This window comes from Acinonyx jubatus, chromosome B3 (assembly GCF_027475565.1).
Source record: "Acinonyx jubatus isolate Ajub_Pintada_27869175 chromosome B3, VMU_Ajub_asm_v1.0, whole genome shotgun sequence".
In the NCBI taxonomy this organism is placed as follows: domain Eukaryota; kingdom Metazoa; phylum Chordata; class Mammalia; order Carnivora; family Felidae; genus Acinonyx; species Acinonyx jubatus.
This window is the reverse complement of record NC_069386.1, coordinates 115,944,805-115,972,629: the sequence shown is the minus strand read 5'-3', so window position 1 is coordinate 115,972,629 and position 27,825 is coordinate 115,944,805. Positions and strand designations below refer to the sequence as shown.

The 27,825-nt window shown below is 43.8% G+C and overlaps 1 protein-coding gene across 1 annotated transcript in view; it reads left to right on the top strand.

The window, feature by feature from the left end:
- ZFYVE1 (zinc finger FYVE-type containing 1) overlaps positions 1-27,825 on the top strand; it is a 52,304-nt gene that overhangs the window by 6,237 nt on the left and 18,242 nt on the right. Inside the window, exons 3-4 of the mRNA XM_015071688.3 lie at positions 17,049-17,553; positions 21,406-21,620. Coding sequence (XP_014927174.1) covers positions 17,049-17,553; positions 21,406-21,620 — 720 coding nt within the window. The remainder of the gene's footprint in view (positions 1-17,048; positions 17,554-21,405; positions 21,621-27,825) is intronic.

Below are 27,825 nucleotides of genomic sequence, written 5' to 3'. Positions count from 1 at the left end.
TGACCTAATCACTTCCCAAAGGCCTCACCTCCCGATACCATCACGTTAGGGGTTAGATTTCAACATGAATTTGGGGGGGGGATACAAAACATTTCATCTATAGCATTGGGTTTTATAGGTGAGGACACTGAAGCACAGAGAGATGAAGTAACTTGTCTGGATCGAGTTACAGTAAGTGGCAGAGGATTTGAACACAAGCGTCTGGGGGTGCCTGGGTGGCTCCGTCGGTTAAGCGTCCGACTTCGGCTCAGGTCATGATCTTATGGTTTGTGGGTTCGAGCCCCGCGTCTGGCTCTGTGCTGACAGCTCAGAGCCTAGAGCCTGCTTCGGATTCTGTGTCTCCCTCTCTCTCTCTACCTGCCCGCCCCCCCGCCCCCACTCTCTCTCTCTCAAAAATAAATAAAATGTTAAAAAAATTAAAAAAAACAACAACACAAAAACACAAGCGTCTGGCTCTAAAATCCTTGGTCTAACTCTGATCCTCTTGTTGTTTCTGACCAAGTCAGTGAAGCTTTCTGATGAAGCTTTATGTGGTCAGTAGCATCAGCTCACCGATTCCTCAGGGCTGCCTTGAGGAGCAAATAAAGCAAAGCCCGATATAAATGTAAGACAGTGTTATTGAAGAACTGTTTACTCACAGTGGTAAGGATTCTATGAGTTAGGCCCCGTCTTTGTTTTTCATTTTATGTTTCTGGCATTTGTGGGTTTTGGCCATTTTCAGTTTAGTACATAGGAATTATTTTAGAAGCTTGTAGGCTGTATCTTATGTGTGGTTTCCTCAAATTCTATGGCCTGGAGTCCCCTAAGGTTTGTTGCTTGTGCTTTGAGTATTATTCGGTTCCTTTTCGAAACGAAAAAGTTCCTTGTAGGAGTGAGAATTCTAGCATTACCTTGTCATTTGGGTGTGTACTATAGTGGTAAATTTGAGGAGAGACTGACTTTTGGTCTCAAGCAAGACTTCATCTTTGGCTTTTAAACGGGTACATTTAGTCTGTTAGCCAAAAGCATTCATTAATTCCTCGCATTTATTAAGCGCATATTATGTGCCAGGTACTTTCTAGGTTCCAGGGAAGCATGGGTAATAAGATTTGGTCCATGCTCTCATAGACTTACCATTTAAGTGGGGAAAGCAGAGTTCACATGTAAAACACATAAAAGATGGCTCAGGTGTATTATTAATATTATTATCTTTAAATTATTTTATTTATTGGAGTGCCTGGGTGGCTCAGTCGGGTAAGTGTCCAACTCCTGATTTCAGCTCAGGGCATGATCTTACGGTTGATGAGATCGAGCCCCATGTCAGGCTCTGTGCTGACAGTGCAGGGCCTGCTTGGGACTCTCTGTCTCTTCCCCACCACCCCTCCTCTGCTCATGCTATTGCTGCCTCTCTCAAAATAGATAAATAAATTTTAATTATTTTTTAAAGTTTATTTATCTATTTTGAGAGAGGCAGAGGTAGCGTGAGTGGGTGAGGGGCAGAGAGAGAGAAGACAGAGAATCCCAAGCAGGCTCCGTGCTGCCAGAGCAGAGCCTGATGCAGGGCCTGAGCTTATGAAACTGTGAGATCATGGCCTGCTCTGAAACCAAGAGCCCGATGCTTAACCTACTGAGCCACTCAGGCACCCCTTAGATGTAGTATTATTAAGCAAGAGTGATTTGGAAGCTACTTGTGCAGGATGGTCAGGGAAGCTTTTATTGTAGAGGTTACTTTTAAGCACAGATCTGATGGATAATACTACCTGGGGAAATAGCTCTCTGGACAGAGGGCAATGAGAACAGAAAGAAGGTGTATGTCATGTTTGTGGTATAGGAAGAATGTCCCCGTGGCTGGAGGGAGCTGGCAGAGAGTGTAAGGGAACAGGTTCCACACGACGTGGGGCCTTGCAGGCCGTAGGAAAAAGTGTGGTTGTTAACGTGTGTTGGGAAGCACCAGACTGCTTTCTGGTAGAAAGTCTCATGATCTGATAGACATTTTCAAGAAGTGGCTTCAGTGTGAAGGCTAGATTGTAATGAATGTAGTGGGGCAAGAGGAAAAGAAGGGAGACCACTTAGGCCACTGCAGAAGATGAGGTGAGAGGTGGCTTCGATTCGGTGTCACCAAAATCACTGGGGAGATGGAAAGGCACGATGAGAGCTTCTGGGTTGGTGAACACATGGACACTGGGGAGAGTTGCATGTATGGAGGGGGCATGGAAGCTCCTCGTGTTTTCCCCATACCTTTCCCAGTGCATCTCTCCATCTGGCTGTAGATTTGTATCTTTTATCATATCCTTTAATAAACTGGTAAGTATTAAAAAAAAAGACATTGATGGATTTGGGACTAAGTTTGGATATAAAACAGGAATGCTGTTATAGAGTAGAGAGTGAGGAATGACCACCCTCAGTGGTGACTCCTTGGCATTTGGTTTGTGCAGATCACACCCTGGATTTTATTGATTTGTTAAAACTAAAAGACTTTAAGAACCCAGTTCATACAACAAAGAGCTAAATTAGTGTCATTTGGTTTTATTTAACTCAGTGGTTCTCAACGGGGAGTGATTTTGCTCTCTCTGCAGTCATGTGGTAATGTTGAGAGACATCTTTGGTTGTCATGATTGGGGCATGTGCCACTGGCTAATGGGTAGAGGCCAGGGTGTTGGTAAATATCTTACAATACATAGGGTAGCCGCCCCCCCCCCTCCATCCCCCCCCAAAATAGTGATCTGGTACAAAATGTCAGTTGTGCTGCAATTGAGAAACTGATCTAAAGGATGCAGGTTTGGTCTAATAGGAGATCTGCGTTCTGGTGACGTGGAAAACGTATCAGGGACAAAAATTTAACATATACACTAGTTTTTCCTCCCTCTCTTGGTTCTGTTTGCTCCCCAGAAGTAATCTAGCTGAAATCAGTGTTTTCTTTTGGCATACTTGCAACCTCTCTCATGAAATGGTTAGATTTTCTTCTGTGTTGTTGTCCTTGATTTTTCTAGGCCTCAGTAGAACTATGCTAGGAAAACCAGAGGACTTTCAGGTCCATTATTTAGAGTCCATAATAAGTAAACGATTCACACTGACAAATCAATCCCCAAGCTCTTGAACTGAGAGACAACACCCCTCTCAAACAACTCAAAGGTAAGAAGAATAAAGTTCTAACAATGGGAGTTCTTAGTGGAAGAAGAGAATGGTATTTTCCTATCTGTTGTGTCTTGTGAGGGATTCAGACATCCTGTGTGAATAACCACCCCATTCTCTTCTTTGTCCCTTTTCTACAAACTTCCTGTGACTGTCTTCTTTCCAAGAAAGTAGAGCAACAAACTGATGAGAAATTTCACTTGTTGTCCCTTTGTGCTGACTGACCCCCGAGTGGGACATTAGGAGAGCCAAGGAGCTTTTTGTGCCAAAGACTCTTCAAGTTAGGTCCCCTCATGCTGAGCACACAAGGTGATAAGGAAGCCCGGTGACCCAGGAGCGGTCAGTGAGAAGCTAAGAAAGTGTTCGCTGGGGCAGGTCTTCCTTGACTCAGAGATACGCAGTCTGGACCCACTCTGAAGTGGAAGGCCACAGTGAGCCCTCTTCATTCCTTCTTCAGCACAGTGGTAGACTTCCTCTCTTCGGAGACCGTTCCTTTAAGAAGACCCATCACGTTGTTTGGCTGCTTCACTTGTTTACAATCCCAGAATAGTGTGGCTCAAAATACTGGGACTTGGCTTTTTTTTTTTTTTTTAATTGGCTAAAAGAGACATTATTCTTGTGAGATTCTGGAATGGAAAATAGCAGAGGATGTTTTCATACTGTATGGGAATCCTTGACCATAAGCTGGCTGTGCTGGTCTGTCCCACTTTTGTGCTCCTTTTTGGACTTCATCTGCTAGAGACCCTTGTGGCCCTGTCCTCTGTTTCCCGGTTTATTGGGTACCTTGCTGGGGCTTGGTCAGCTTTCAGATAGGCTGGCAGAAACACCTGAGGACTTAATTCTGGCCACCAGTTCATGAGCCAGGGGAATCGATCTAATTTGTGGAACTTCCCCATTTTTGCTCTGCAGATGGCCAAACCATTACAAAGTAAGGACTAATTTTGATGCTGTGGCTGGTTGGCCCTTTGGCAAGTTCTGGTCGGTACTTGAATATATGTGCTACAATATTAATCCTTGGGTGCCATATGAGAAAATAACAGATCTGCTTAGGAGCTGACTGTCACAATCATAAGCAGTAATTGAGTAGCACAGGCTCCCTCCCCCATCACTGCTCTTTACTCTCAGAAACCCAAGTGAAAAAAGCCCCTTTTGCTTGGTAATAGTAGTAGAGGGAAAGCATTGTGTAGAATTACTGGGAAATGCAGGGTTGAGGATGACTCAGACAAACAGAAGGAGGAAAGGGCCCCTATGATGTGCTTTCTGTTTCTGCTTGGCATCTTTTGAGCTTTCTCAGTCTTGGACTCATTCAGTTATAACGGGGTCCCAGCATTTAACTTGGGAGGCTATTTTGTTAAGTATAGGGCTTTTTAAAATTTGACCCATAGAAGCCATCAAAACCACTATGAATCAGCTTTTCAGGGAACCTGTCTTTAACTATTTCAAGTTAGCTCCAGTTTGTGTGAATCTGTTTCTTCTGGTCTGTTATTTCCTTGAAGTGATTGATTTTTCTGGAATTAGGCAAACATTTGACTTTTTGAGCCAAGGTCAATATAACAGGCAGATTTCATATTAAGTTGACCTTATATGTTTTTCCTGTGGATGTATCTCCTGGCGGTAGTATCCCTGAGTTTATCCTGGAGATTGTGTGGCAAGGAAGTGCTTCAGACAGCTGGTTGAACTTTCCTGGGGAGAGGGATGGTCGTGCCTGCTTTGAGACTGTTTCTGAGCTTAGAATTGCTAAATGTATTGATGAAGAAGGGAAAGAAAACAAGGATATAGAAAGTTCCAGGCAAGAAGAATTGGGAGGGCCTATGGGAAGGGATACAGAGGAGCTTTTGGAGGCAGGAGAGCATGGATGTTTCCTGGGATGCTGTTTTGTTCATTTTCCCATTTTTCCAATGGCTTCTGGCCAGCAGTTAAGAGGGTTTCTTTGACTGGTTTTTATGGTCAGCTTGGTGGTGGCTGGAATTCTTGGGTTAGAGAAGTAGGTGTGCAAAAGCACCTGACCTCTGGCTTGACTTGACTGGAGGATGATTCTACTTTCTGGTAGCTTTTGAAAAAAATTTTTTTTCCCCTTCTTGATTTCCTTCTATTTGAGACTGAATTATCACTGTGTTTCCCAGAGAATTTGACTCTAAATATTAGAATGCTTGAAAAAAACTGACAGAGCCTGGTTCCTGCATATAGACACAGACATCCTAAGTTCAAGTTAAGAGACAACATAATCTTGAGCATTTCAGCATAGAGTATTCTAGAAATTCCTCTGCTTTCTAGCTCAGTTCTTTCTGCCTGGTGAATGTCAGTCCAAATGGCTAAACTGTTTTCTGTAATCTCTCATAGCCTTTTCTTTAAAAGAGCTAAATTCACTTTATCTGTATCACTCAGCAACAGTCATAAACATTTATTGAGTGTCAATTATGTGCCTTATTTGTTTAAGTAATCTCTATGAAAAATGTTTTAAAATGAAAATTGAGAGGTTAAGTGAGACTGGGCGGGTGTGGGGGGTTGCAGATGACAGAGATCCTCATTCCCAGGAAAGCTTTTATTTCTCTTTTGTACTTGTCTGTGAGCAGAGGCTGTTTGAGGATGCCATAATTCTTTTTGCACCCTCTCTTGTCATGCCTGGTGACCATGCAATCATAGGTCACAGGGTGCACTATCGTTTTCCCCCCACGTTTCTCTCAGTCAACTCTGTTATTTAGATCTGGACTATGACTGTTGGACAGATGGACAGGCAGACAGCCTGCTTGCCGGTTTTTCTTTTTGTCTCTTCTCTGTCTTCTCTTTCCTTCCCTGTTTCCTCCCTCTCTCTTTTTCTCCCTTCCCACCCTCCCTTCATTAGTTCCTCCTCTCTTCCCTTCCCTCATCTTTCTCTCCCTCTCTCCTCTCCTTCCTCCTCCCTAACTCCCCCAACCTGCTTTCATGAATTAAGAAGTTAAATCTGCTATTGCCAGGGGAGAAAAGTTTCTTTCTAGAACTAAATAGAAATGATTTTAGGCTTATGTACTGTTTTGGATTGTTCGTGACATTTCTCTTCCTTTTGTTACCACAGAAAATTGTGTTCATTACATTGTTTTTAAAAGGATTGACCTAAAGAGGTTTTGCTTCACAGTGCAACTTCTTTAAACACCATATTTCAAAGAGCAACTCCTGCCCTGGCCTTGTACTGTTAGTCTCTCCTGATTTCTTTTCATACCACTTACCACCATTTGACATAATGTATACTTTAAAAAATCAGCTCTAGGGGCACCTGGGTGGCTCATTCGATTAAGTGTCTCTGACTTCGGCTCAGGTCATGATCTCACGGTTTGTGGGTTTGAGCCTCACGTCGGGCTTTGTGCTGACAGCTCGGAGCCTGGAGCCTGCTTCCGATTCTGTGTCTCCGTCTCTCTCTGCCTCTCCCCTGCTCAAGCTCTGTCTCTCTCTGTCTCTCAAAAACAAATAAATGTAAAAAAAAAAAAATTTTTTTTTAAATAAATAAACTTCAAAAAAAATCAGCCCTATTGTGATATAGTTTACGTATGATGTAATATACACATTTTAATTGTACATTTTTATGAGTTTTGACAAATGCACGTGCACGTGTATAACCACCACCACCACCACCACTGCCACCACCACCGAGATACAGAACATTTCCATCTGCCACGATGGTTCTCCAGCAGTCACTGATCTGTTCTCTATCACTTTAGATTTGGTTTTTCTAGAGTTTCTTATGAATAGAATCATGCAGTGCTGTTTTGTGCTGGCTCATTCACTCACCGTAATGTTGTGGAGGGAGGGTCATTCATCTTGCCTGTCTCAGTTCTTTTCTTTTTATTGCTGAGTAGTGTTCCATTGCATGGATTCACCACAGTTCGTTAATCCAATGACTTGTTTTTTGGTGTGTGTGCTGTATATTTTAATTGTTTGAATATGGTCCTCTCCCCATTAGAGTGTAAGCTCCATGAGGGCATTTATTTATTTATTTTTATTGAGATGTACTTCACATCACACAAAATTAATCATGGAGAAGTGAACAGTTAAGTTTTGTGCATCCCCTACTCTGTCTAGTTTTTTTTTTTTTTAATGTTTATTTATTCATTTATTTTTGAGACAGAGAGAGAGAGAGAAAGATAGAGTGCGAGTGGGGAAGGTGCAGAGAGAGAGAGGGAGACACAGAATCCGAAGAAGGCTCTAGGCTTTGAGCTGTCAGCACAGAGCCCGATGCCAGGCCTGAACCCATGAACTGGGAGATCGTGATCTGAGCTGAAGTCAGATGCTCAACTGACTGAGCTACCCAGGCGCCCCTACTCTGTCTAGTTCTAAAAAATTTTCATCATCCCAAATGAAAATGCTTTACCTGTTGAACAGTCCATAGCAGAGGGTAGTGATTTTTTTTTTAATTTTAAATTTTAATTTAATTTTTTTTAATTTTCCAATTATAAAACAACAGATTCTGCATGTTAAAATACTGAAAGTACAGAACTACAGAAAAGTATAGAATTTTATCTTAATTTTGCAATAAAAGAAGTCCACTAGTATCTCAATTCTTTTCAATGCTGGATTTACTTTTTTAAAAAACAATTTTATTGGGATATGATTCACATACTGTACAATTCACCCATTTAAAGTATACAGGTCAGGGGCACCTGAGTGGCTCAGTCAGTTAAGCGTCCGACTTTGGCTCAGGTCATGATCTCATGGTTCGTGGGTTCGAGCCCCACATCGGGCTCCGTGCTGACAGCTCAGAGCCTGGAGCCTGCTTCGGATTCTGTGTTTCCCTTTCTCTCTGCCCCTCCCCTGCTCACACTCTGTCTTTCTCTCTCTCAAAAAAATAAACATTAAAAAAAAATTTAAAGTATACAGTTCAGGGGCACCTGGGTGGCTCAGTTGGTTAAGCATCTGACTTCATCAGGTCAGAATATCTCGGTCTATGGGTTCGAGCCCTGCATCTGGCTGTGTGCTGACAGTGTGGAGCCTGCTTGGGATTCTCTCTCTCTCTGCCCCTCCCCAGCCTGTGTGTACATTCCCTTTCTCTCAAAATTAAAAAAAAAAAAAAGTATACAGTTCCTTGGCTTTTAGTACATTCATGTATATGTACAATCATCACCACAGTCACTTTTGTAACATTAAAAGACAAAACAAAACCATTTTCATTGGGCAGTGATTTTTGCCTCTTCTGTTCATCAGCATCTAAACCAATGTTTGGCATATAGTAGGTACTCAATATCTGTTGAATGAATGAAATGCATTAATGAGAATAAATCAATTTAATCATTAATTCAATGAACATTTAATGAGTGCCTACTGTGTGCTGACCACTGAGGATAATTGCAGGCGGCACTCAGATACTGAGCTTGCCCTTGGGGAGAGGACATTCCAGTGGTAACAGAAGACAAATACGTGGAAATAAGATGGATGAAGTCTGAGTGGTAGAGAGAGGATGTTATGGAAATTCAGAGGAGGGGAATACTGCTGGGGGGGTTACTTTGTTGACTTTAAGTAGTTATATGCCATGTTGTTACTTCACCAGGGCTCCACTGTCACATTCGATATGGCATAGAAAGCAGCCCCTTTCGTGGGGCGCCTGGGTGGCTCAGTTGGTTGAACATCCGACTTCAGCTCAGATCATGGATTTGCTGTCCGTGAGTTCAAGCCCTGCGTCAGGCTCTGTGCTGACAGCTTGGATCCTGGAGCCTGTTTCAGATTCTGTGTTTCCCTCTCTCTCTCCCCTTCCCCCACTCATGCTCTGTCTCTCTCTTTGTCAAAAATAAATCAACAGTAAAAAAATTAAAAAAAAAAAAGAGCAGGCCCTTTCGGTCTCCACCTCAGACACCAAAGATCGCCTTGAATGCCAGTGTCATCTATTAAGATTTTTTACATAAGGGAGGAGAAGAACATTTTTAGGGAGTCTATGGTATAGTAATAATTCTTGGAATCATGGCACGTCGTTCTTTTGAAAACGTTATGCCATCTTCTGCATTATGTATTCGACTTCAGAACAGCTTTTTTTTTTTTTTTTAATTGAAAAGATACATCCTTTTGAGGGAGGGAACAGTAAATATTGAGTAAGCATCTTCTTCCAGTATCTCTAATTTTTTAATGAGCTGTGTATTGGAAACCTTCCCATGGAAGGGTTTTTACTTGGGATAATGGAATGAAATTCTGTGGTGGTGGTAATGACTGTGGCCTAGAAGCAAACCAGTATAAATACAGCAATATGGCAGCCAACTCTTTCCTGGCATTTACTGCATGATTCCAATGTGCAAAGTGCTTGATGTGCAATTATCTCATTTAATCCTCACAGCAATTTTTGAAGTAGATTGTGTTGTTAACCCCATTTTACAGGTGAGAAAACTGAGGCCCAGGGAAGTTAAATTCTTTAAGGTTATTCTAAAATCAGCAAGTGGATGGGGCGCCTGGGTGGCTCGGTTGGTTAAGCGTCTGACTTCAGCTCAGGTCACAATCTCGTGGTCTGCAGCCCCGCGTCGGGCTCTGGGCTGATGGCTCAGAGCCTGGAGCCTGCTTCCGATTCTGTGTCTCCCTCTCTCTCTGCCCCTCCCCCGTTCATGCTCTGTCTCTCTCTGTCTCAAAAATAAATAAAAAACGTTAAAAAAAAAAAAATCAGCAAGTGGAGGGGCTCCTGGGTGGCTTAGCCGGTTAAGCCTCCGACATCAACTCAGGTCATGATTTCATGGTTTATGAGTTTGAGCCCCGTGTCGGGCTCTATGCTGACGGCTCGGAGCCTACTTCAGATTCTCTGTCTCCCTCTCTCTCTTTCTGCCCCTTCCCAGCTTGCTCACTCTCTCTTTCTCTCAAAAATAAATAAATCATTAAAAAATTAAAAAAAATTTTCAGTTAGAAAGAAAAAATCAGCAAGTGATATGTAAGCAGATTGGTTGAATCCTTAACGGTAAAACTATTCCCGGAGAGAATGTAGCATTTAGATATTCACTCATTTAACAAATATATGTTGATTCCCTATTATGTATCAGACCCTGGGCTAGGGCTACAGTGGTGAACAACACAGAACAGACCCTGGCCAGCATGGTACCTTATGGTTGGGAAGTTCAGAACCAGGAAGAATGGAAAAATGTTAAAAGAGATGATGAGTGGGGAATGGAGGAGGCTTTGAGCAAGAGAAGGGTTGAGTGAAATTGCCCATGATCTAATCCAAGTAGAGGTGGACCTAGCTCTCTTGTCTTCTTTCTGGCCTGGCGCTTTTATTGCTAAGTCCCAGAGCCTTTGTCGGAGCTTATGTCTGTTTTATAGCTGGCCAAATACGGGTATGCCATGCCACTTAAGAGGGGGGCTGTGTATGCCATCTGGAAGTTCCTTGGAAGATCCTCTTAGGGGTGATGTGGGTCTTGAGGATGACTCGGTATTTCCTGTCTGTCCTCAGAATTCAGCTTTGTTTTGGAAAGCTTTTTCAGATATAGAAGGATAGCTGAACAGAGTGAGTTGGGTGGAGGTCAAAGAAACCAACTGATCATGGAGCTAAAAATGACCCTCTTTAAAGAATTCACTTTGTGGATCATTTCTGCATACAAACATTCTCTTTCTTGCTGGAGTAGGAGGGGAGCTGCAGGCAGAGTCCGGGAGGCTGTGTGTCAGAAGTACTTCTGGTAGTTCTAAGACAAGGGGGGAGAATTCCTGACCTCTCAAGTAATGGAATGCTTTGGGGACACTGGAGTGGAAGAAAGTGATCTTTGCCCTTACCAAATGTGCTCAGTGTGTTTGTGAGGCCAATCTCATGACTTCAGTGGTCTTAAGAAAACATTAGATTGAGAAACAATTGAGTTTTTTATGAAACCCTATGGACACATACATGGATAAACACAAAGTTACACACTCCTTTTAGAATACAATGAAAGGAAACTTTCTAGACTTGCAAGGTTGGAGAGACAGGTTTACTAGAATTTTCTGGCATAGGAGTTTATTACTGGAATGGAACATCCTTGTCATTTGGATTGTAAAAATAGATCAGCTGCTGGTCTGTTTGACATTGTTTAGGTAAAATCTTATGTGAAAATTAGATCATTGACTTAAATCACGACCTGGAGGCTCTTTTCAACATGATGCAAGTGGCTCTGGATTTTTCTAGGAAGAGTTCCCTCGCCTTCCACTTCTCCTTTACCTCCCCAGGAGAAGGAAGATGTTACCCAAGTTGTATACCTGTGCTGTATATCTAACATCATCAGGTTAGTGCCAGGCACTAGATGAAGCTTGATAATGTATGTTGTTTTCGTTTGTTGAAAAAAGTTCTAGTTTCCTTTTGGGATAGCGGTCTCAGTTCTGGTAAGAGTGACAATCTGGTTTGGTTTCTTTGGGTTCTGTCTCTTCCTCTGAACCCAGCTAAAAATGGAATGAAAAGTAAGATAAATCAGAGACCAACACGTAGAAGTAATTAGTAGGAAGTTCCCTTTGGCAGGAACTATGGACCGAGGCTAGTTTTAGAATCTCAGCGGGGAGGCATAAAATCATCTTTGTTGGTTCAGGGGTGGGATCTGTTGTAAGCATTGGGTTGTGAGGGGTTGGTCTTCTCTTAGCTCTTTCTGTGACTCTGGGGAGGGAGCTGGGTTTTGCTCTCAGCCACAGGGGACACCTTTATAAAAATTTAAAGGACTGTATGATTTTAGTTGGCACAGATTTTTTTTTTTCTTTTTTCTTTTTTTTCCTTTTTTTCTCTTAAGGCCAGAACTGAAAGGACCTCAGTGCTTAGCTACTTTCCTCTAGAGTTTTTTTCTGATGCCTTTGGGATTTCACTTCTGTGCTCTGTTGAACTTTCCTCCTTCCAGGCTCTTTCAGTTCCTTCTCTATCTCTTGCTTTTCCCTTTGCAGGGGACAAAGCTGTTTTCCCTCAGAACAAAGCTTATGTGGTTATTCTTTCTAGAATGATTCTTTAAGGGCTAAGCAGAAATTTCTTGACGGAGATTGTCATCATTCTCACTGTCTGCTTGGGATAGAGGGTGACTGCTGGACACTTTTCACTATCATAAACTGCTCTAAATTCTAAACTGGAACAGTGGAGATCACTGAGTTATTGTTATGTTTCATTTTAGAAACTCTGTTTGGAACCCTATACAGAGCGAAAAGCTTTGTGAGTGAGAGAGAGGTATACTCTTTGGTTTCTTAAGAACTGATGATGTTAGATAATCACTTTACTAAAAGTAAATACTAAGAGCCAGTATTACTAATATGTTGTTTTGATGAGAGGGAGAGGAAAGGAGTCAGGGAGCTTCCTTCCTTCCTTCCTTCCTTCAAGATTTTATTTATTAAAAATTTTTTTTAATGTTTATTATTTATTTTGAAAGAGAGACAGAGCACAAGTAGGGGAGGAGCAGAGAGAGAGGGAGACACAGAATCCAAAGCAGGCTCCAGGCTCTGAGCTGTCAGCACAGAGCCCAACGCGGGGCTCGAACCCACAAACCAGGAGATCATGACCGGAGCCGAAGTCAGAAGCTTCACCGACTGAGTCACCCAGGCCCCCCTGTTTATTTATTTTTAAAGTAATCTCTACACCAGTGTGAGGCTTGAATCTACAACCATGAGATTGAGAGTCTCATTCTCTACTACTGACTGAGCCAGGCAGGGGCCCGGAGATGTTTCATTTTTACGTAGACTCCGTTTAGATCTCACCACATTGCTGATTTAGTCTCTGAATGAACAACTGGGCAACAAGCTAGTGCAAGCCCAGTTGCCACTGCTGTGTCCCTGGATGTTTTCACAATGAACTGGTCTTGAAATAATCATGGGTAATATTTATCGAGTGCTTACCGTGTGCCAGGCAATGTGCTGCGCCCTTTACCTGCTTTATCTCCCTTAGCCCTCTCAGTATCCCTGGTGGGTATGGAGTGTTGGTATCTCCTTTCCCTGAGGCCGTGGTAGCGAAGTAGCTTTTCCAAGGCCACTCAGCCGCAAAGCCAGGAGTGGAATTTGGGAGTTTCTGTCCAAGAGCTCGGGGGAAGAGCAGAAGGCAGAAGTTGGGGAGGGGAAGCTTTGGTGCAGTGCTCTTGCTGTTGTGTAAGGGCCGAAGAGCATTGCAGACATGTGGAGCTGGGCTGGGTGGGGCTCTGGCATGGCTCGCTGGGAGGCAGGCCGCTTCTTTCACTCCAGGAGTAGAGCAGAGTGGGGTCATTGATTGCAAACTGGCAGAACGAGTAGAGCAAGCTCCTCGTTCCCTTCTGGCCCCTTCCTTCTGTCATGAAAGGGAATCTTCTTATCTTTTCTTTACCGTTTCCCCCCCTGACTGAAAATCAGTCTTGCTGCTGTCTAGGCTGTTCTCTCCTTTCTAGCTCAGGGGAAACCAGCCACAGATTAGGATGATTTGAGTAGTAGTAGAACAGGGAGCGAAATAACATGGACGGCAGAAGAAGGAGAAATGAACTATGGTTTCAGTTTACGAGGCATTTTCTCAATTTACCTATTTATTTGACTAGCAACCACTACCCAGTCTGGGAGGGCAAAGATGACTATGTCCTCCCTTTACATGTGGAAAAAAAACAACAACCCCACAATCAGTCCATGTTAAATGATTATCCAAGGCTTGTCAGTAGAGAAACCAGCCTAGGGCTTTGAGCTCCTGGAATTCTTTGCATTGAACTCAGATGCATAGGCCCAACACAGGAACGTGTGTGTTTAACATTCCCCAGGACACTGGGTGTCAAAATCATACCCCCTCGTGCTGACAGGGAGTGCTTTATTTTCATCCCAAATGTGTTGTTTGTTTATATATATTATGTATATCACTTGGTGGATACTAACATAAATCCTGAGGCACTTAATTGTGTACTTAAAGGCTCCCACATGCCCCCTTTTCAGGTGCCCACCGTATGTATCGCAGAGAACCATTGCTCTGTGGGCTAACAGAGTCACAACAGAGTAGACTTTCTGGGGAGGAAATCCCTAGGCCTAGTCTTCTTCCCCAGGACTGTTTGGAAGGTGCTGGCTCTCGAGCCAACCACTCCGACCTTACCTGACTCTTTGCCAGTAGAGCTTTATGGAGCTTTTGTTGTCTCTTTCTCTTGTGGCTGACCTAGCAGTTTGGAACCAGTGAGTGACCCCAGTCCCAAATGGGCTGTTCCATGTAACTTTTTGTTCCTCCCAGTTGTCTGGGAGGTCAGTGAGCCCATCACCAGGTGTATCGAATGCTGCTGTGTGTTAAGCCCTATGGAGGATATAGGGTGGAGAAAAGTGATTAAGGTACCTAGCAACATGCATGACATTCATTCATTCATTTATTCATTCAGTAGCTAGATATTGAGCCTCTCCTATGTTCCAGGTTGTATCGCAAACACTAGGGATGAAAACATAGGATAGATATGGTTCTGCCCTCATGGATCTAGTTAAGGGCACTGTCATTGCAGTAGTCATTCAGTAAATTATTAGCATTGCCATTAACGTTAAGGCTATTAATAACGTAACAATAGTGATGTTATTAATAGGATCATGAGTAGTTTACTATCTTGATGAGGTTATGGGAAATGAGGGCTCATATTATCACACCCATGGCCTGAATATATTTCTCTAATTGCTCTTTGTCAAACCAGCAGACTCTTAAGAATCAGGAAGGTGTGTTTTCTCTTATAGCTAAAGGATACTGGGTGTAAAGGTTTATCACTCCTTGCTGGAGCAGAACATGGCTTATTTAGATTAGGAACTTTGGCACTGGGATTCTGTATTCTGAGAGTAGGAATCCCATCTTTCTGGGGGTCCAGTCTGGGATCTCACTGGCACTGGGTCTCTTCTCTCCTGCCCTGACTTTTTTTTTTTTTTTTTTTTAACATTTATTTATTTTTGAGAGACAGAGCATTGAGCAGGAGAGAGAGAGGGAGACACAGAATCTGAAGCAGGCTCCAGGCTCTGAGCTGTCAGCCCAGAACCCGACGTGGGGCTTGAACCCACGAACTGTGAGATCATGACCTGAGCTGAAGTCGGACACTTAACCGACTGAGCCACCCAGGTGCCCCTCTCCTGTTCTGACTTCTTAAAGAATTACAATGTTCTTTAAACTGTGAACAGAGGAATTATGGGATGGGTGAATTTTAACCAACACTTAAAAAAAAAAAAACAGCTTTACTGAGATGTAGTTCATATGACCGTATATTTTACTCTTTTATTTATTTAAAAAAATTTTTTTAACATTTATTTGTTTCTGAGAGACAGAGCACAAGTGGGGGAGGGGCAGAGAGAGAGGGAGACACAGAATCCGAAGCAGGCTCCAGGCTCCGAGCTGTCAGCATGGAGCCTGACGCGAGGCTTGAGCCCACGAACTGTGAGATCATGACCTGAGCCGAAGTCGACGCTTTAACTGACTGAGCCACCCAGGCGCCCCTATTTTACCCTTTTAAAGTATATAGTTCAGTGTTTAGTGCATTTATAAAGTTGTGCAATCCTTAACACTAATTCCAGAACATTTTTATCACTCAAATAGAAACCCTATACCCATTAGCAGTCATTCCCTAGTCCTTCCTTACCCCAGCCATTGGCAACCAGTAATATACTTTCTGTTATTATGAATCTGCCCATCATGGATATTTCATATGAACGGAATCATAGAATATGTAGTATTTTTGTGTCTGGCTTCTTTCACTTAGCAGGATGTTTTCAAGGTTCGGCCATGTTGTAGCATGCGTCAGTACTTCATTCCTTTTCATGGTTGAATAATAATACTCCATCTTATGGATACACACCACATTTTGTTTATCCATTCATCGGTTGATGGACATGAGGGTTGTTTCCACCTTTTGGCTCTTAGGAATCTTGCTGCTGCCACGAACATCCAATGTTCAGGTTGGTGTGGACATATGTTTTCGGTTCTCTTGGATACATACCCAGGAGTGGAATTACTGATATGTATGGTAACTCCGTGTTTGACTTTTTGAGAAACTGCCATGCTGTTTTCCAGAGTGGCTGTGCCATTTTACATTCTTACCAGCAGTGAGTGCATAAGCAGTGCAGTTCCTCCATATTCCCACCAGTGTTGTCGTTGTGTTTTTTTTAAAGTACTCTCAACCCCCAACATGGGGCTTGAGCTCACGACCCCGAGATTGAGTTGCATATGCTCACCGACTGAGCCAGCCAGGCACCCCTAATAAGTACGTGAAGATTTGTGTTATTCATTTGTTTGTTTGTTTATTTTTTAACCTTTTTTTTTTAGTGTTTATGTTTTGAGAGAGAGACAGAGAGACAGAGCACAAGCCGGGGAGGGCCAGAGAGAGAGGGAGACAGTCCAAAGCAGGCTCCAGGGCTCTGTGTTGACAGCTCAGCCAGGGCTCGAACCCACAGACTGAGATCATGACCTGAGCTGAAGTCAGATGCTTAACCCACTAAGCCACCCAGGCGCCCCTGTGTTGTTATTTTTTTTAAAGCTCACTTATTTATTTTGAGAGCGAAAGTGCGAGTGGAGGAGGAGCAGAGAGAGAGGGAGAGCTCAGAGCCAGACGCGGGGCTTGATCCCACAAACCGTTAAGATCATGATCTGAGCCAAAACCAGGAGTCAGACAATTAACTGAACCACCCACGCACCCAGGAGTTCTTTAAATATTCTGGAATACTCGTCCTTTATTAGAGAAATGATTTGCAAATACTTTTTCCCATTCTTTGGGCTTTCTTTTCACTGTCTTGATGGTATCCTTGCAGAATACAGATTTTAAATGTCATATCTAAGAAACCAGTGCCTAATCCAGGGTCACAAAGATTTGCTCCTATGTCTTCTGAGAGTTTTATAGTTGTAGCTTTTTCACGAGCATTAAATTGTACTGCCTGAGGGTTTGAAAGTTCTTAGCTGTTTTCTGCGGGTTAAGCTGGGTGGGAGGCTGTCATCCTGGGGCTTTTTTTTCCTTGCCACCTGGACAGTCCATTCAAGGACCTTGACTTTGAGAAGCAGTTGTTCTTGCAGGTTTTCTAACTAGTATGCATTTTATATTCCTTTATTTATTTATTTTTTTTTGAAGGTAACGAATGAAGAAGACTTTATTAGGAAATTGGACTGCAAACCTGATCAGCATCTGAAGGTGGTTTCTATTTTTGGAAATACTGGTGATGGAAAGTCTCATACTCTCAACCATACTTTCTTTTATGGTCGCGAAGTCTTCAAAACGTCCCCTGCCCAGGAGTCCTGCACCGTGGGAGTGTGGGCAGCCTATGACCCAGTCCACAAAGTAGCAGTGATAGACACAGAAGGGCTCTTGGGGGCTACGGTGAATCTCAGCCAGAGAACACGACTGCTGCTTAAGGTCCTGGCCATCTCAGACCTCGTCATCTATCGAACTCATGCAGACCGGCTGCATAATGACCTCTTCAAGTTCCTTGGGGATGCCTCTGAAGCTTATCTCAAACACTTCACCAAGGAGCTCAAGGCTACCACTGCCCGCTGTGGCCTGGATGTCCCCTTGTCCACCCTGGGCCCTGCTGTTATCATTTTCCATGAGACTGTGCACACTCAGCTGCTGGGCTCTGGTAAGTGGACAGGGTACCATGTCACAGATCGACCTTTCTGGGTACGTGGAGGCAGCCGCTGGGCTGCAGTAGTAACTTGGTGGTGGTGGATTGCCCAGTAAAATTTCTGCCTGGGGCAAGACATGAAGGAGTGTTTGAAGAAGGATGGAGTGAGCAACCATGTCAAAATCTGCTTATGGTCAGGATGAGGACTGAGGATTACGGAGGTCCTTGGTGATCTGGATAAGACCTGTTTCCCAGGGATGGTGGGCATGAAAGCCTGATCAGGGTAGGATCAAGAGAGAATAGGAGGAGAGGCATTAAGGTTGTGCATATATTCCACTCTTTCAAAGAGTTCAGTTACAAAGGGAAGCAGATAAACGAAATGATAGCTGGAGGCTGACATGGGATTTCAGGAGATTTTCCCTTTTTTAAATTGAAGCTGTGAGGTATTGCAGAGATTTGTGTACTGGTGGGAATGCTTCACTAGGAAGGGAATAATGCAGATGGAAGAGAGCAGGACAATTGGAGTGAGGCCCACGTGGGTGGGTTGGCCCTAGGAGCAAGGACAGTCCCTCTATGAGCACAGGAGGGAAGGTAGAGTGTATGGACACGATTGCAGGTAATTGGTAGATGTGGGGTGTGTGTGGGAGTTGTCTTCCTGTTTCTATCTCCTTAGAGAAGTAGGAAGTAAAATGATCGGAGGGAGGATGGGGGAGCAGGTGCAGCAACAGTAATTGGACACAGGTGGGGGCAGTAGTGTGGGCCCCTAACACAGTTGTATCATTTTCCTGCTCCTTCAGTCAGCAGAGTTTCTTAAAAAAAATTTTTTTTTAATGTTTATTTATTTTTGAGACAGAGAGAGATAACGCGAGCGAGGGAGGGCGGGGCAGAGAGAGAGGGAGACACAGAATCCGAAACAGGCTCCAGGCTCTGAGCTGTCAGCACAGAGCCCGATGCGGGGCTCGAACCCACGAACAGTGAGATCATGACCTGAGCCGCAGTCAGACGCTCAACTGACTGAGCCACCCAGGCGCCCCAAGTCAACAGAGTTTCTTAAGTGCACAATGCCACGTGCGGAGTGCTGATGCGCAGAGCTGAAAAAAATCGGGTCTTGCCCTTGAGTAGCTCACAGTTCGGTTGGGGAGACCACATGTGGTCTCTTCTGTAGTGGATGTAGGTCCTGGAGCTGTGGTAGTACAGAAAAGGGACTTTTTTTTTTTTTTTTAACGTTTATTTATTTTTGAGACAGAGAGAGACAGAGCATGAATGGAGGAGAGTCAGAGAGAGAGGAAGACACAGAATCTGAAACAGGCTCCAGGCTCTGAGCCATCAGCACAGAGTCTGACGCGGGGCTTGAACTCACGAACTGCGAGATCATGACCTGAGCCGAAGTCGAACACTTAACCAACTGAGCCACCCAGGCGCCCCGACTTTTTTTTTTTTTAATATTTACTTTTGAGAGAGCGAGAGAGTGTGAATGGAGCAGGGGAGGGAGAGAGGGAGACACAGAATCTGAAGCAGGCTCCAGGTTTTGAGCTGTCCGCACAGAGCCCCATGTGGGGGCTCGAACCCACGAATCGTGAGATCACGACCTGAGCCGAAGTCAGGTGCTTAAGTGACTGAGCCACCCAGGCACCCCCAGAAGAGGGAGGATCTTTATAGATCTTAAGGGGATCTAGGGGAGGGGAGGTGATGTTTGAACTCTGGACAGGTGGCTTGGTAGGGCAGTGGGGGAAGGACGCTCTGGAAAGCCCAAACCCCTGGTGGTTTGAAGGAGCAGATTGTGTCTAGGAAACTGCGTGTGGTTCTCTAATAGCTTCCTAAGTTCCGTTCTAGCCCCTCAGTGCACCTTCCACACAGCATCCAGGGAGATCTTTTCAAAGGCTTTATCGATAATTTCGATCGTGTCGTACTCCTGCTTACAAGCTGTCGGTGGCTTTCACTACAAACTAGTTACGGTGTCCTTACTGTTAAGTCCTGTCTGTGTCTCTGAACTCCTTCTCTGGTTATGTCCTTCATCCCCTTCTGCTGCCCGCTGCCTGCCCCCGCGCACATGATGTATATGCACACTCCCTTTAGCAGACATGCCAGCCTTTTTTGTGTTACCACCTTTGCATATGCTGCTCTGTCTGCCTGGAACACTGTTCCCTCAGCAGGCCATACTTCAGATTCAACTCAGCTCTCACTGGCTTGGAGCCCTGGCTCATGTCCCCTGTAAAGTGGTCCTTCTTCCTGCACCCTCACGGTTACGCTCTGTTCATTTGCATCGGGGCACCTATCACTATCTGAAATCATCCTGTGTGCTTCCTTGCTTGTTTTTGTTTCTTTCCCATTAGAGTGGAAACTCTATGAAGTCAGGAAACTTGCCTGTCTTGTAATCTCTAAAGAGCCTGGATGAGTGCTTGACACATGGTTGCCTCTCATTAGATGTTTGCTGGATAAGTAAATGAAGCGGCTCGTTGTATCTGAAGCACAGATTGTACAGGAGGAAATGGTGGAGCTGCTCGGGGGCTGGATCACAGATGCCTTGACTCAGTTCTCAAGTATGACAGGAGCCCCTGAAGGATTTTAAGCAGGGAGTTACATGATCAGATCTATATTTTCAAAAGATCCCACGGCTGCCCATTGCAGGATGAACTAGAGAGGCATGCCTGGAGGCAGGGAGACCAGCCAGGACGTTACCACGGTACTGGATGAGAAGTGATGGGGGCCGAGCCAGGGCAGTGGCATGCATAAGAGGGAGGTGGAGAGACTGGGGCCGAATGAAGGATGTGGGTCTAGCAGGAAGATGAGAAATCTAAATGTTCCAGCAGAGGCTCCTTAGCAAGTGACTCTGAGGTAAGAAGACTGGAAATGCTGACTTTCAGATGCCTCCTGTGATTTGCATTTTTATGCCACTTTGGATTTTTACAAATTTGGTAAGGGGAAGGTTTAATTTTTAGCTCAGGATTTTGAAATAATGAGCCCTTCATGGATAAAAAAAATCTTGTTTCTTTGTACCATCTACCGCTAGGTGGTTTTATTTTTTTTACTTTTATTTTCTTAAATTTTATTTATTTGAGAGAGAGAGTGAGAACAAGTGCAGGGCAGCGGCAGAGAGAGAGAGAGAGAGAGAGAATGAATCCCAAGCAGGCTTCATGCTGTCACCATGGAGATCGATGCAGGGCTCAATCCCACGACCCTGGGATCCTGACCTGAGCTAAAATCAAGAGTTGGATGCTCAACTGACTGAGCCACCCAGGTGCCCCTAGCTATTTATCTTAAATGTTCATTGGTAGATAACTGGTTAAATATGCCTATAGAATGGAATGTAGCTATTAAAAAGAATAAAGAACTTCTCAGAGTGTGTCATGAAAAGGATTGATACTTACAGTATGTTATTAAGTGATACAAGCAAGTTGCATATATGTGTTGGTAAGTGTGTAGGAAAAAAAAAGGCCTGAAAGGGTTAACACTGAACTATAACCACCTCTGGGAAGTAGGAGAGAGCAGAGGAAATCTATTTCTTTCCTCCATGCTTTGACATGTTTGGATTTTTTTACAATGAGCAGATTAAAAAGAAAAAGACTTTCCTTTGAAGTATAATGTACATACAGAAAAGTGCACATCAAAAGTATATAACACGATGAGTTTCACAGTCTGGATGTACCTGTGAAAGTACCAGACCATGACATGCCAGCACCCACTTCATGGGGAAGCCCTGCTCATGCTCCCTTCTAGGCAAGGCTAACCTGAAGTCTAACAGCGTAAATGAGTTCTGCCTGTAGGTGTACTTTATATAGAGTCAGACTATATACTACTTTTATAGTGAAAGACAGATTTTCTTTTTAAAAGAAGGGTCATTGTTTATGTACCTGTTTCCTTATCCAGATCACCCCTCCGAGGTGCCAGAAAAGCTCATCCAGGACCGGTTCCGGAAGCTGGGCCGCTTCCCTGAAGCCTTCAGTTCCATTCACTACAAGGGAACGAGGACTTACAACCCTCCCACGGACTTCTCTGGGCTCCGGCGTGCTCTGGAGCAGCAGCTAGAGAACAACACTACCCGTTCTCCCCGGCACCCGGGGGTCATCTTCAAAGCCCTGAAGGTCAGTTGGCTCCTGCCCCAAGTGCCTCTCACTGGGTACCAGTGGGTGGCGAGAACACTCTGCTCCCATGTTGTTGCTGGGGATTGGAAACTGGGGCTGGAAGGACAGGTTGTAAGGAAAGGAAGTGCATGAGTGGAGTTCACAAGTGTTGAGTGAGCTCATCTTGCCGGGGGCATGAGTACAGAGGAATCTTGGGTGATAATTAAAAAGTGATGGGTCCCCATGTCAGAAAAACCCGGTATTCAGAGGATAGAAAAAGCATTCATTTCTGCGTGGTGTGGCCCAGCCCTGGTGAGTTGACCTTGTACTGAGGCTCAGTTATCTGAACAGGATTCACCTTTTTTTTTTTTTTAAGCCTGTATTAAATTTATTTAAGAAGGCAACTTTTGTTATCACCATAAATGGAAAACCACTGTCACAGGTAGAAGTTTCCCAAGATAAAAAATGAACACAGACACACTATAACACTAATTGCTGTTTATTGTATATTAGCATTCAGAGGAATGTGTATAAATTAGTTCATTTAATCCTTACGCCAAGGGCGCCTGGCTGGCTCAGTTGGTAGAGTGTGTGACACTTGATCTTGGGGTTGTGGGCTTGAGCCCCATGTTGGGTGTAGAGATTACTTAAAATCTTGGAGCACCTGGGTGGCTCATTTGGTTGAGTAATTCTTGGTTTAGGCTAAGGTCAGGATCTCACAGTTTTGGGGGTTTGAGCCTTGCATGGGGCTCTGTGCTGGCAGCTTGGAACTTGCTTAGGATTATCTCTCTCCTCTCTCTGCCCCTCCTCCACTCATGCTGTTTCTGTCTTTCTCAAATAAAAAGTTACAAAAAAAAAAATCTTTATAAAGAAAAAGTCCTGAGCGGCCTGGGTGGCTCAGTCGGTTAAACGTCCGACTCTGGCTCAGGTCATGGTCTCACTGTTCGTGGGTTAAAGCCCTGTGTCAGGCTCTGTCCTGACAGCTCAGAGCCTGGAGCCTGCTTCAGATTCTGTGTCTCCCTCTCCCTCTACCCCTCCCCCGCTCATGCTCTGTCTCTCTGTATCTCTCTCTCTCTCTCTCTCTCTCTCAAAAATAAACATAAAAAAATTAAAAAAAAAAAAAAGAAAAAATCCTTACATCACCACCCTGTATGAAGTACAGTTACCATCCTCATTTTACAGATGAGGAAACTGAGGCACAGAGGTGAAGTAATCGGTTACACAGTTAGTAAGTAGCAGCAGGTATACACCCTGGCTGGTTTACTCCAGAACCCCCTATAGCCAGTAAGATTCTCCTGCTTCTCAACAAATAGAACAATATATTATTTCCTCTCTAGAGACTGTTGTTCATGGAAGGAGACTGGGACTTGTTTTTTCTTTATTTAAAAGGAGTATTAAAAGGGGTATTAGGTTCAAGAGATGATAAAGATAATGTTGTTACCTAAGTGAGACTTTCTCTTTAACAGAATTCTGAAATTTTGAAATTTTGAAAATGAGTTTATTTATTTATATGTTTTTAAAGTTTATTCATTTAACTTATATATAGAGAGAGAGAGAGAGAGAGAAAGAGAGAGAGAGGGAGAGAAAGAGAGTGCACAAGAAGGGGGAGGGGCAGAGAGAGGAGGGGGAGAGAGGGAGAATCCCAATGTGGGGCTTGATGTAGTGAACTGTGAGATCCTGACCTGTGCTGAAATCAAGACTTGGACACTTAACCAACTGAGCCACCCAGGCACCCCAAAATTTCTCTATTATAAAAAATACCACAACAGTATATCATAAAAGCTCTTCCTATATTTGGAATTATTCTAGGTTATATTCTCTTGAAGTAGATTGCATCAAAAGCGTGTGTGTATGTATATATCTATGCATCTATCATTGCATTTGTGCTGTTTCGCATAGTTGGACATGGAATTCTATTTAAGTATTTTTACTTATTTGGTGTCTTTTTTTCTGTTTTTCTGTTTTTAGTATTGCAGGGATTTTGTTTCAACACAACCTCTTATTTATTTTACCATTCTTGATAATTCATCAAGTGGATCCCTGTGAACGCTGCTTCCTTTTTGCAGTGTGCTCTTTGCTCTGTGCTAACCGCTGTGTTACCAGGCCTGCAGGCTTAGGACAGAGGAGCAGGAAGGGAGCAGGGCGTTTGGGGCAGTGCTGCGGGTGTGGGATCTGGAGAGAGGCTGGGGATTGTTGACAAGATTGGAGCTAGGGTCGTGAGGACACCCCGAGGACTAGGGGATAGAGACTGGGGCCGGGAGGGATAGGAAGGAAGGGATAGGAGAAAGGGGTTTGGCATAAGATGAGGTAGGCTCTGTACACACTGGAACAAACATCAGACATATGCGGATTTGCCCAACCCATTGAGGTTTTTAATTTTGTTTTTGTTTAAGTTTATTTATTTATTTTGAGATAGAGTGCAAGTGGGGAGGGGCAGAGAGAGAGGGAGGCAGAGAATCCCAAGCGGGCTCTGCACTGTCAGCGCAGAGTCGATGTGGGGCTTGAACCCACAAACCGTGAGATCGTGACCTGAGCTGAAGTCTGACGCTTAACCGACTGAGCCACCCAAGAGCCCCCTCCACTGAGTTTTTAAAAGGTTCGTATTGGGGTACAACATAGACAATTAGTGAATATGGGTAAATTGAGCGTTTCTTGTACTATTCTTTAAACTTTTCTACAAGTTTGAAATTGTATCAAAATGAAGAGTTATCCTTTAGGGGCGCCTGGGTGGCTCAGTTGGTTGGGTGTCTGACTTCGGCTCAGGTCATGATCTCGCAGTCTGTGGGTTCGAGCCCCATGTCGGGCTCTGTGCTGACAAGCTTGGAGCTTGGAGTCTGCTTCGGATACTGGGTCTCCCTCTCTCTCTGACCCTTCCCAGCTCGTGCTATGTCTCTCTCTCTCTCAAAACAAACAAAACAACAACAACAAAAAACATTAAAAAATTTTTTTGAAAAGTTACCCTTTAAACAAACTTTGTAGTTTTTGCATCATGGTTGCTTTAGGCTGGATGTTTGTATCCTCCCAGAATTCATGTGTTGAAACCCTAATGCCTGATGTGATGGTATTGGAGGGCCTTTGGGAGGTGATTGAGTCATGAAGATCGAGCTCTCACGAATGAGATTAATTTCTTAGAATGAAGCCCCAAAGAGCTCCCTTGCCCCTTCCACCAAGCGAGGACGTGGTACAAAGGCACCATCTGTAAACCACAAAGCACGTCCTCACCAGAACCTGACCTTGCTGGTATTCTATCTTGAGCTTCCAGCCTCCAGATCTGTGAGAAATACGTTTCCATTGTTTAGAAGCTATCCGGTCTGTGGTATTTTGGGTTCTGGAGTCAGACAGACTTGTAGGAATATTCCAGTTCTGCCACTTACCATCCACTTACTTGGTCTTGGGAACTTTAGTTTATTTGTTCGTTGGTTCATTCATTCATTCAAAAAATAAAAGTGCATCTATGTGCCAGGTAAAGTTTGAGGTGCTGGAAATATGGTGGAGAACAAGATAGACAATAACCTTTGTCCTTAGAGGACTTCTTCAAACCTTTCTCCTCATCTTTAAAATAGGGATAACAAAAGAATGTTCCCAGGTGCCTGGGTGGCTCAGTCGGTTGAACGTCTGACTCTTGATTTTGGCACAGGTCATGATCTCATGGTTCATGGGATGGAGCCCTGCTTGGGATTCTCTCTTTCTCTCCCTCTGCCCCTACCCCACTCATGCTCACGTACTTTCTCTCAAATAAAATTAAAACTTAAGAGAAAGGGCGGGGTTGCCTGAGTGGCTCAGTCAGTTAAGTGTCCGATTCTTGATTTTGGCTCAGGTCATGATCTCACGGTTCGTGGGTTTGAGCCCCATGTCAGGCTCTGTGTTGACAGTATGGAGCCTGCTTGGGATTCTCCCTCTCTCTCTCTCTGCCTCTCCCCTGCTCTTGCTCTCTTTCTCTCAAAATAAATAAATAAAACTTAAAAAAAAAAAAAAAAAGAATGTTCCCACTGAAGTTGAGCTGAGTATTAAATGAGAGCAACAGTCTTGAAGAAACAAAGCACTTGGTATATAGTAAATGTTCAGTAAGTGTTCAGTGGTGTGGATGATTCAAAGGAAAAAACTATGAAAAATTATTGTATTTGAATAATTCATGAAATACATACTTCTAGTTAGAGTTGAGGTACTGGCTTATGTCCTTGAAGTGGCTCAAAGGTAGTCACAGTGGAAGATTCCACCATCAAAAGAGGCAGAATCCATACCCTGTTATACAAAGAACTGTAAATCTGATCAGTATACATAAAAATTTTTTTTAAAATTTTTAATGTTTATTTTTGAGAGAGAGAGAGAGAGCGAGCAAGCAGGAGAGGGCAGTGAGAGAGGGAGACACAGAACCCAAAGCAGGCTCCAGGCTCCAAGCTGTCTGCACAGAGCCTGACATGGGGCTTGAACTCATGAACCATGAGATCATGACCTGAACCGAAGTCAGATGCTTAACTGACTGAGCCACCCAGGCTCCTTGATTAGTGTACATTTTAATGACAAGGCCAATGGCTGGGTTCTAGAATTCCTTAGGTTTTCTCTAAGCTAACCCAGCTTAATGTCTAAATTAGACTGTCAAGCACACTGAGTGCTGTAAGCAGTAATTAGCGCTCAGGGATTTTTTACCCTCAGGAGATTTGGATGTTCTCCTCCAGGACAGTTTGTTAGGCAATTTTGAAAAAAATAGTTACGCTCTATGCGTAGGAGTTGGTATGGTTCATGAAGTTTTCTGTAAATACACTGAGCCTGGTCAGCTGGAGTTGCGATGATTCTTGGTAACCAGGACCTGCGGAGTTTCACTTGGACCCTGTATTCTTTAGTCTCTGGAGTGGAGACTCAGGACATGCGGCTTCTCTCCACGGGCAGAAGTTATCTATTGAAGCGTGCGTCTTTGACTCTCCCCGGGGAATTGTGGGGTTCTTGCAGCTTGCTGAAATCCTGGAAAAAATTGTTTTTGTCTTTTTTGGTTGTTGCTTTTTAAATTTCTTCTTTAGGTCAGAAGTTGTTACTTCTCTGATTATCATTCTGATGGAAAGCTACTGGTGAGGTTTGCATTAGGCAAATTGACCCAGTAGAGTTTTATTGCTGTTGAAATACACTAACTGAAATCTTCATAGTTCATAGCAGTATATAATAGAATGGCTGTCCTTCTCCATTTATTTTTTATTTTTTTAAGTTTATTTGTTTATTTTGAGAGGGGGGAGGGGAAGAGAGAGAGGGAGAGTGAGAGAGTCCCAATGTGGGGCCCGAACTCATGAACCACAAGATCATAACCTGAGCTGAAACCAAGAGTTCGATGCCTAACCCACTGAGCCACCCAGGCACCTCTCCATTTATTTTTTATTTGGCTTTATTTTGTTGTATTCATTTTTACAAGGAGCCTTGAATTCTTTTTGGAACAGATGAGTGGGGATGGGCATAAACAGATAAATTATCAATGCCAAAATAATTTGTTTGGCTTCCTGCTTCTCCCAGTTTTTTCTTTCTCTCTCTGGTATTCTTAGCTTTGTCCTATTCCTCACTAACTCAGTAGAAACACTTCACGAAGTGGTATGTTCTAATATGACAAATGTAATTTTTTTTCCTATGTAAATTTCTCTTTATTTAAAAAAAATTTTTTTTAATGCTTATTTTTGAGAGAGACAGAGTGCAAGCTGGGGAGGGGCAGAGAGAGAGGGAGACACAAAATTTGAAGCAGGCTCCAGGCTCTGAGCTGTCAGCACAGAGCCTGACATGGGGCTCGAACTCACGAACCGTGAGATCGTGACCTGAGCCGAAGTCAGACGCTTAACTGACTGAGCGACCCCGGCGCCCCAATTTCTCTTTATTTTAGATGAGATGTACAGGAATATTGTCAGGAGAAAGTGTATAAACTTTTAAGAACATGCAGACACAAATCACAAATGAGGGGATCAAAACTGGGATGCACAAATATAGAAATCTCAGCTCTCTAGGGATCAAAGAAACTCAAATGAAAACCCCAGCGGTATGAGGGCAAACACTGAAAAGTCTGGCAGGAAAATGTCCAAAAGGATGTGAAGCAGTGCAGACTCTTACTGACTTCCCATGGTGGTGGCAGGGGCGGGGGGCACCTGGACACCTGGGCGGCTCAGTCTGTTGAGCATTGGGACTCTTGATTTCCCCTCAGGTCATGATCCCAGGGTCGTGGGATCCAGCTTTGTGTTGGGCTTTGTGCTGAGCAGGG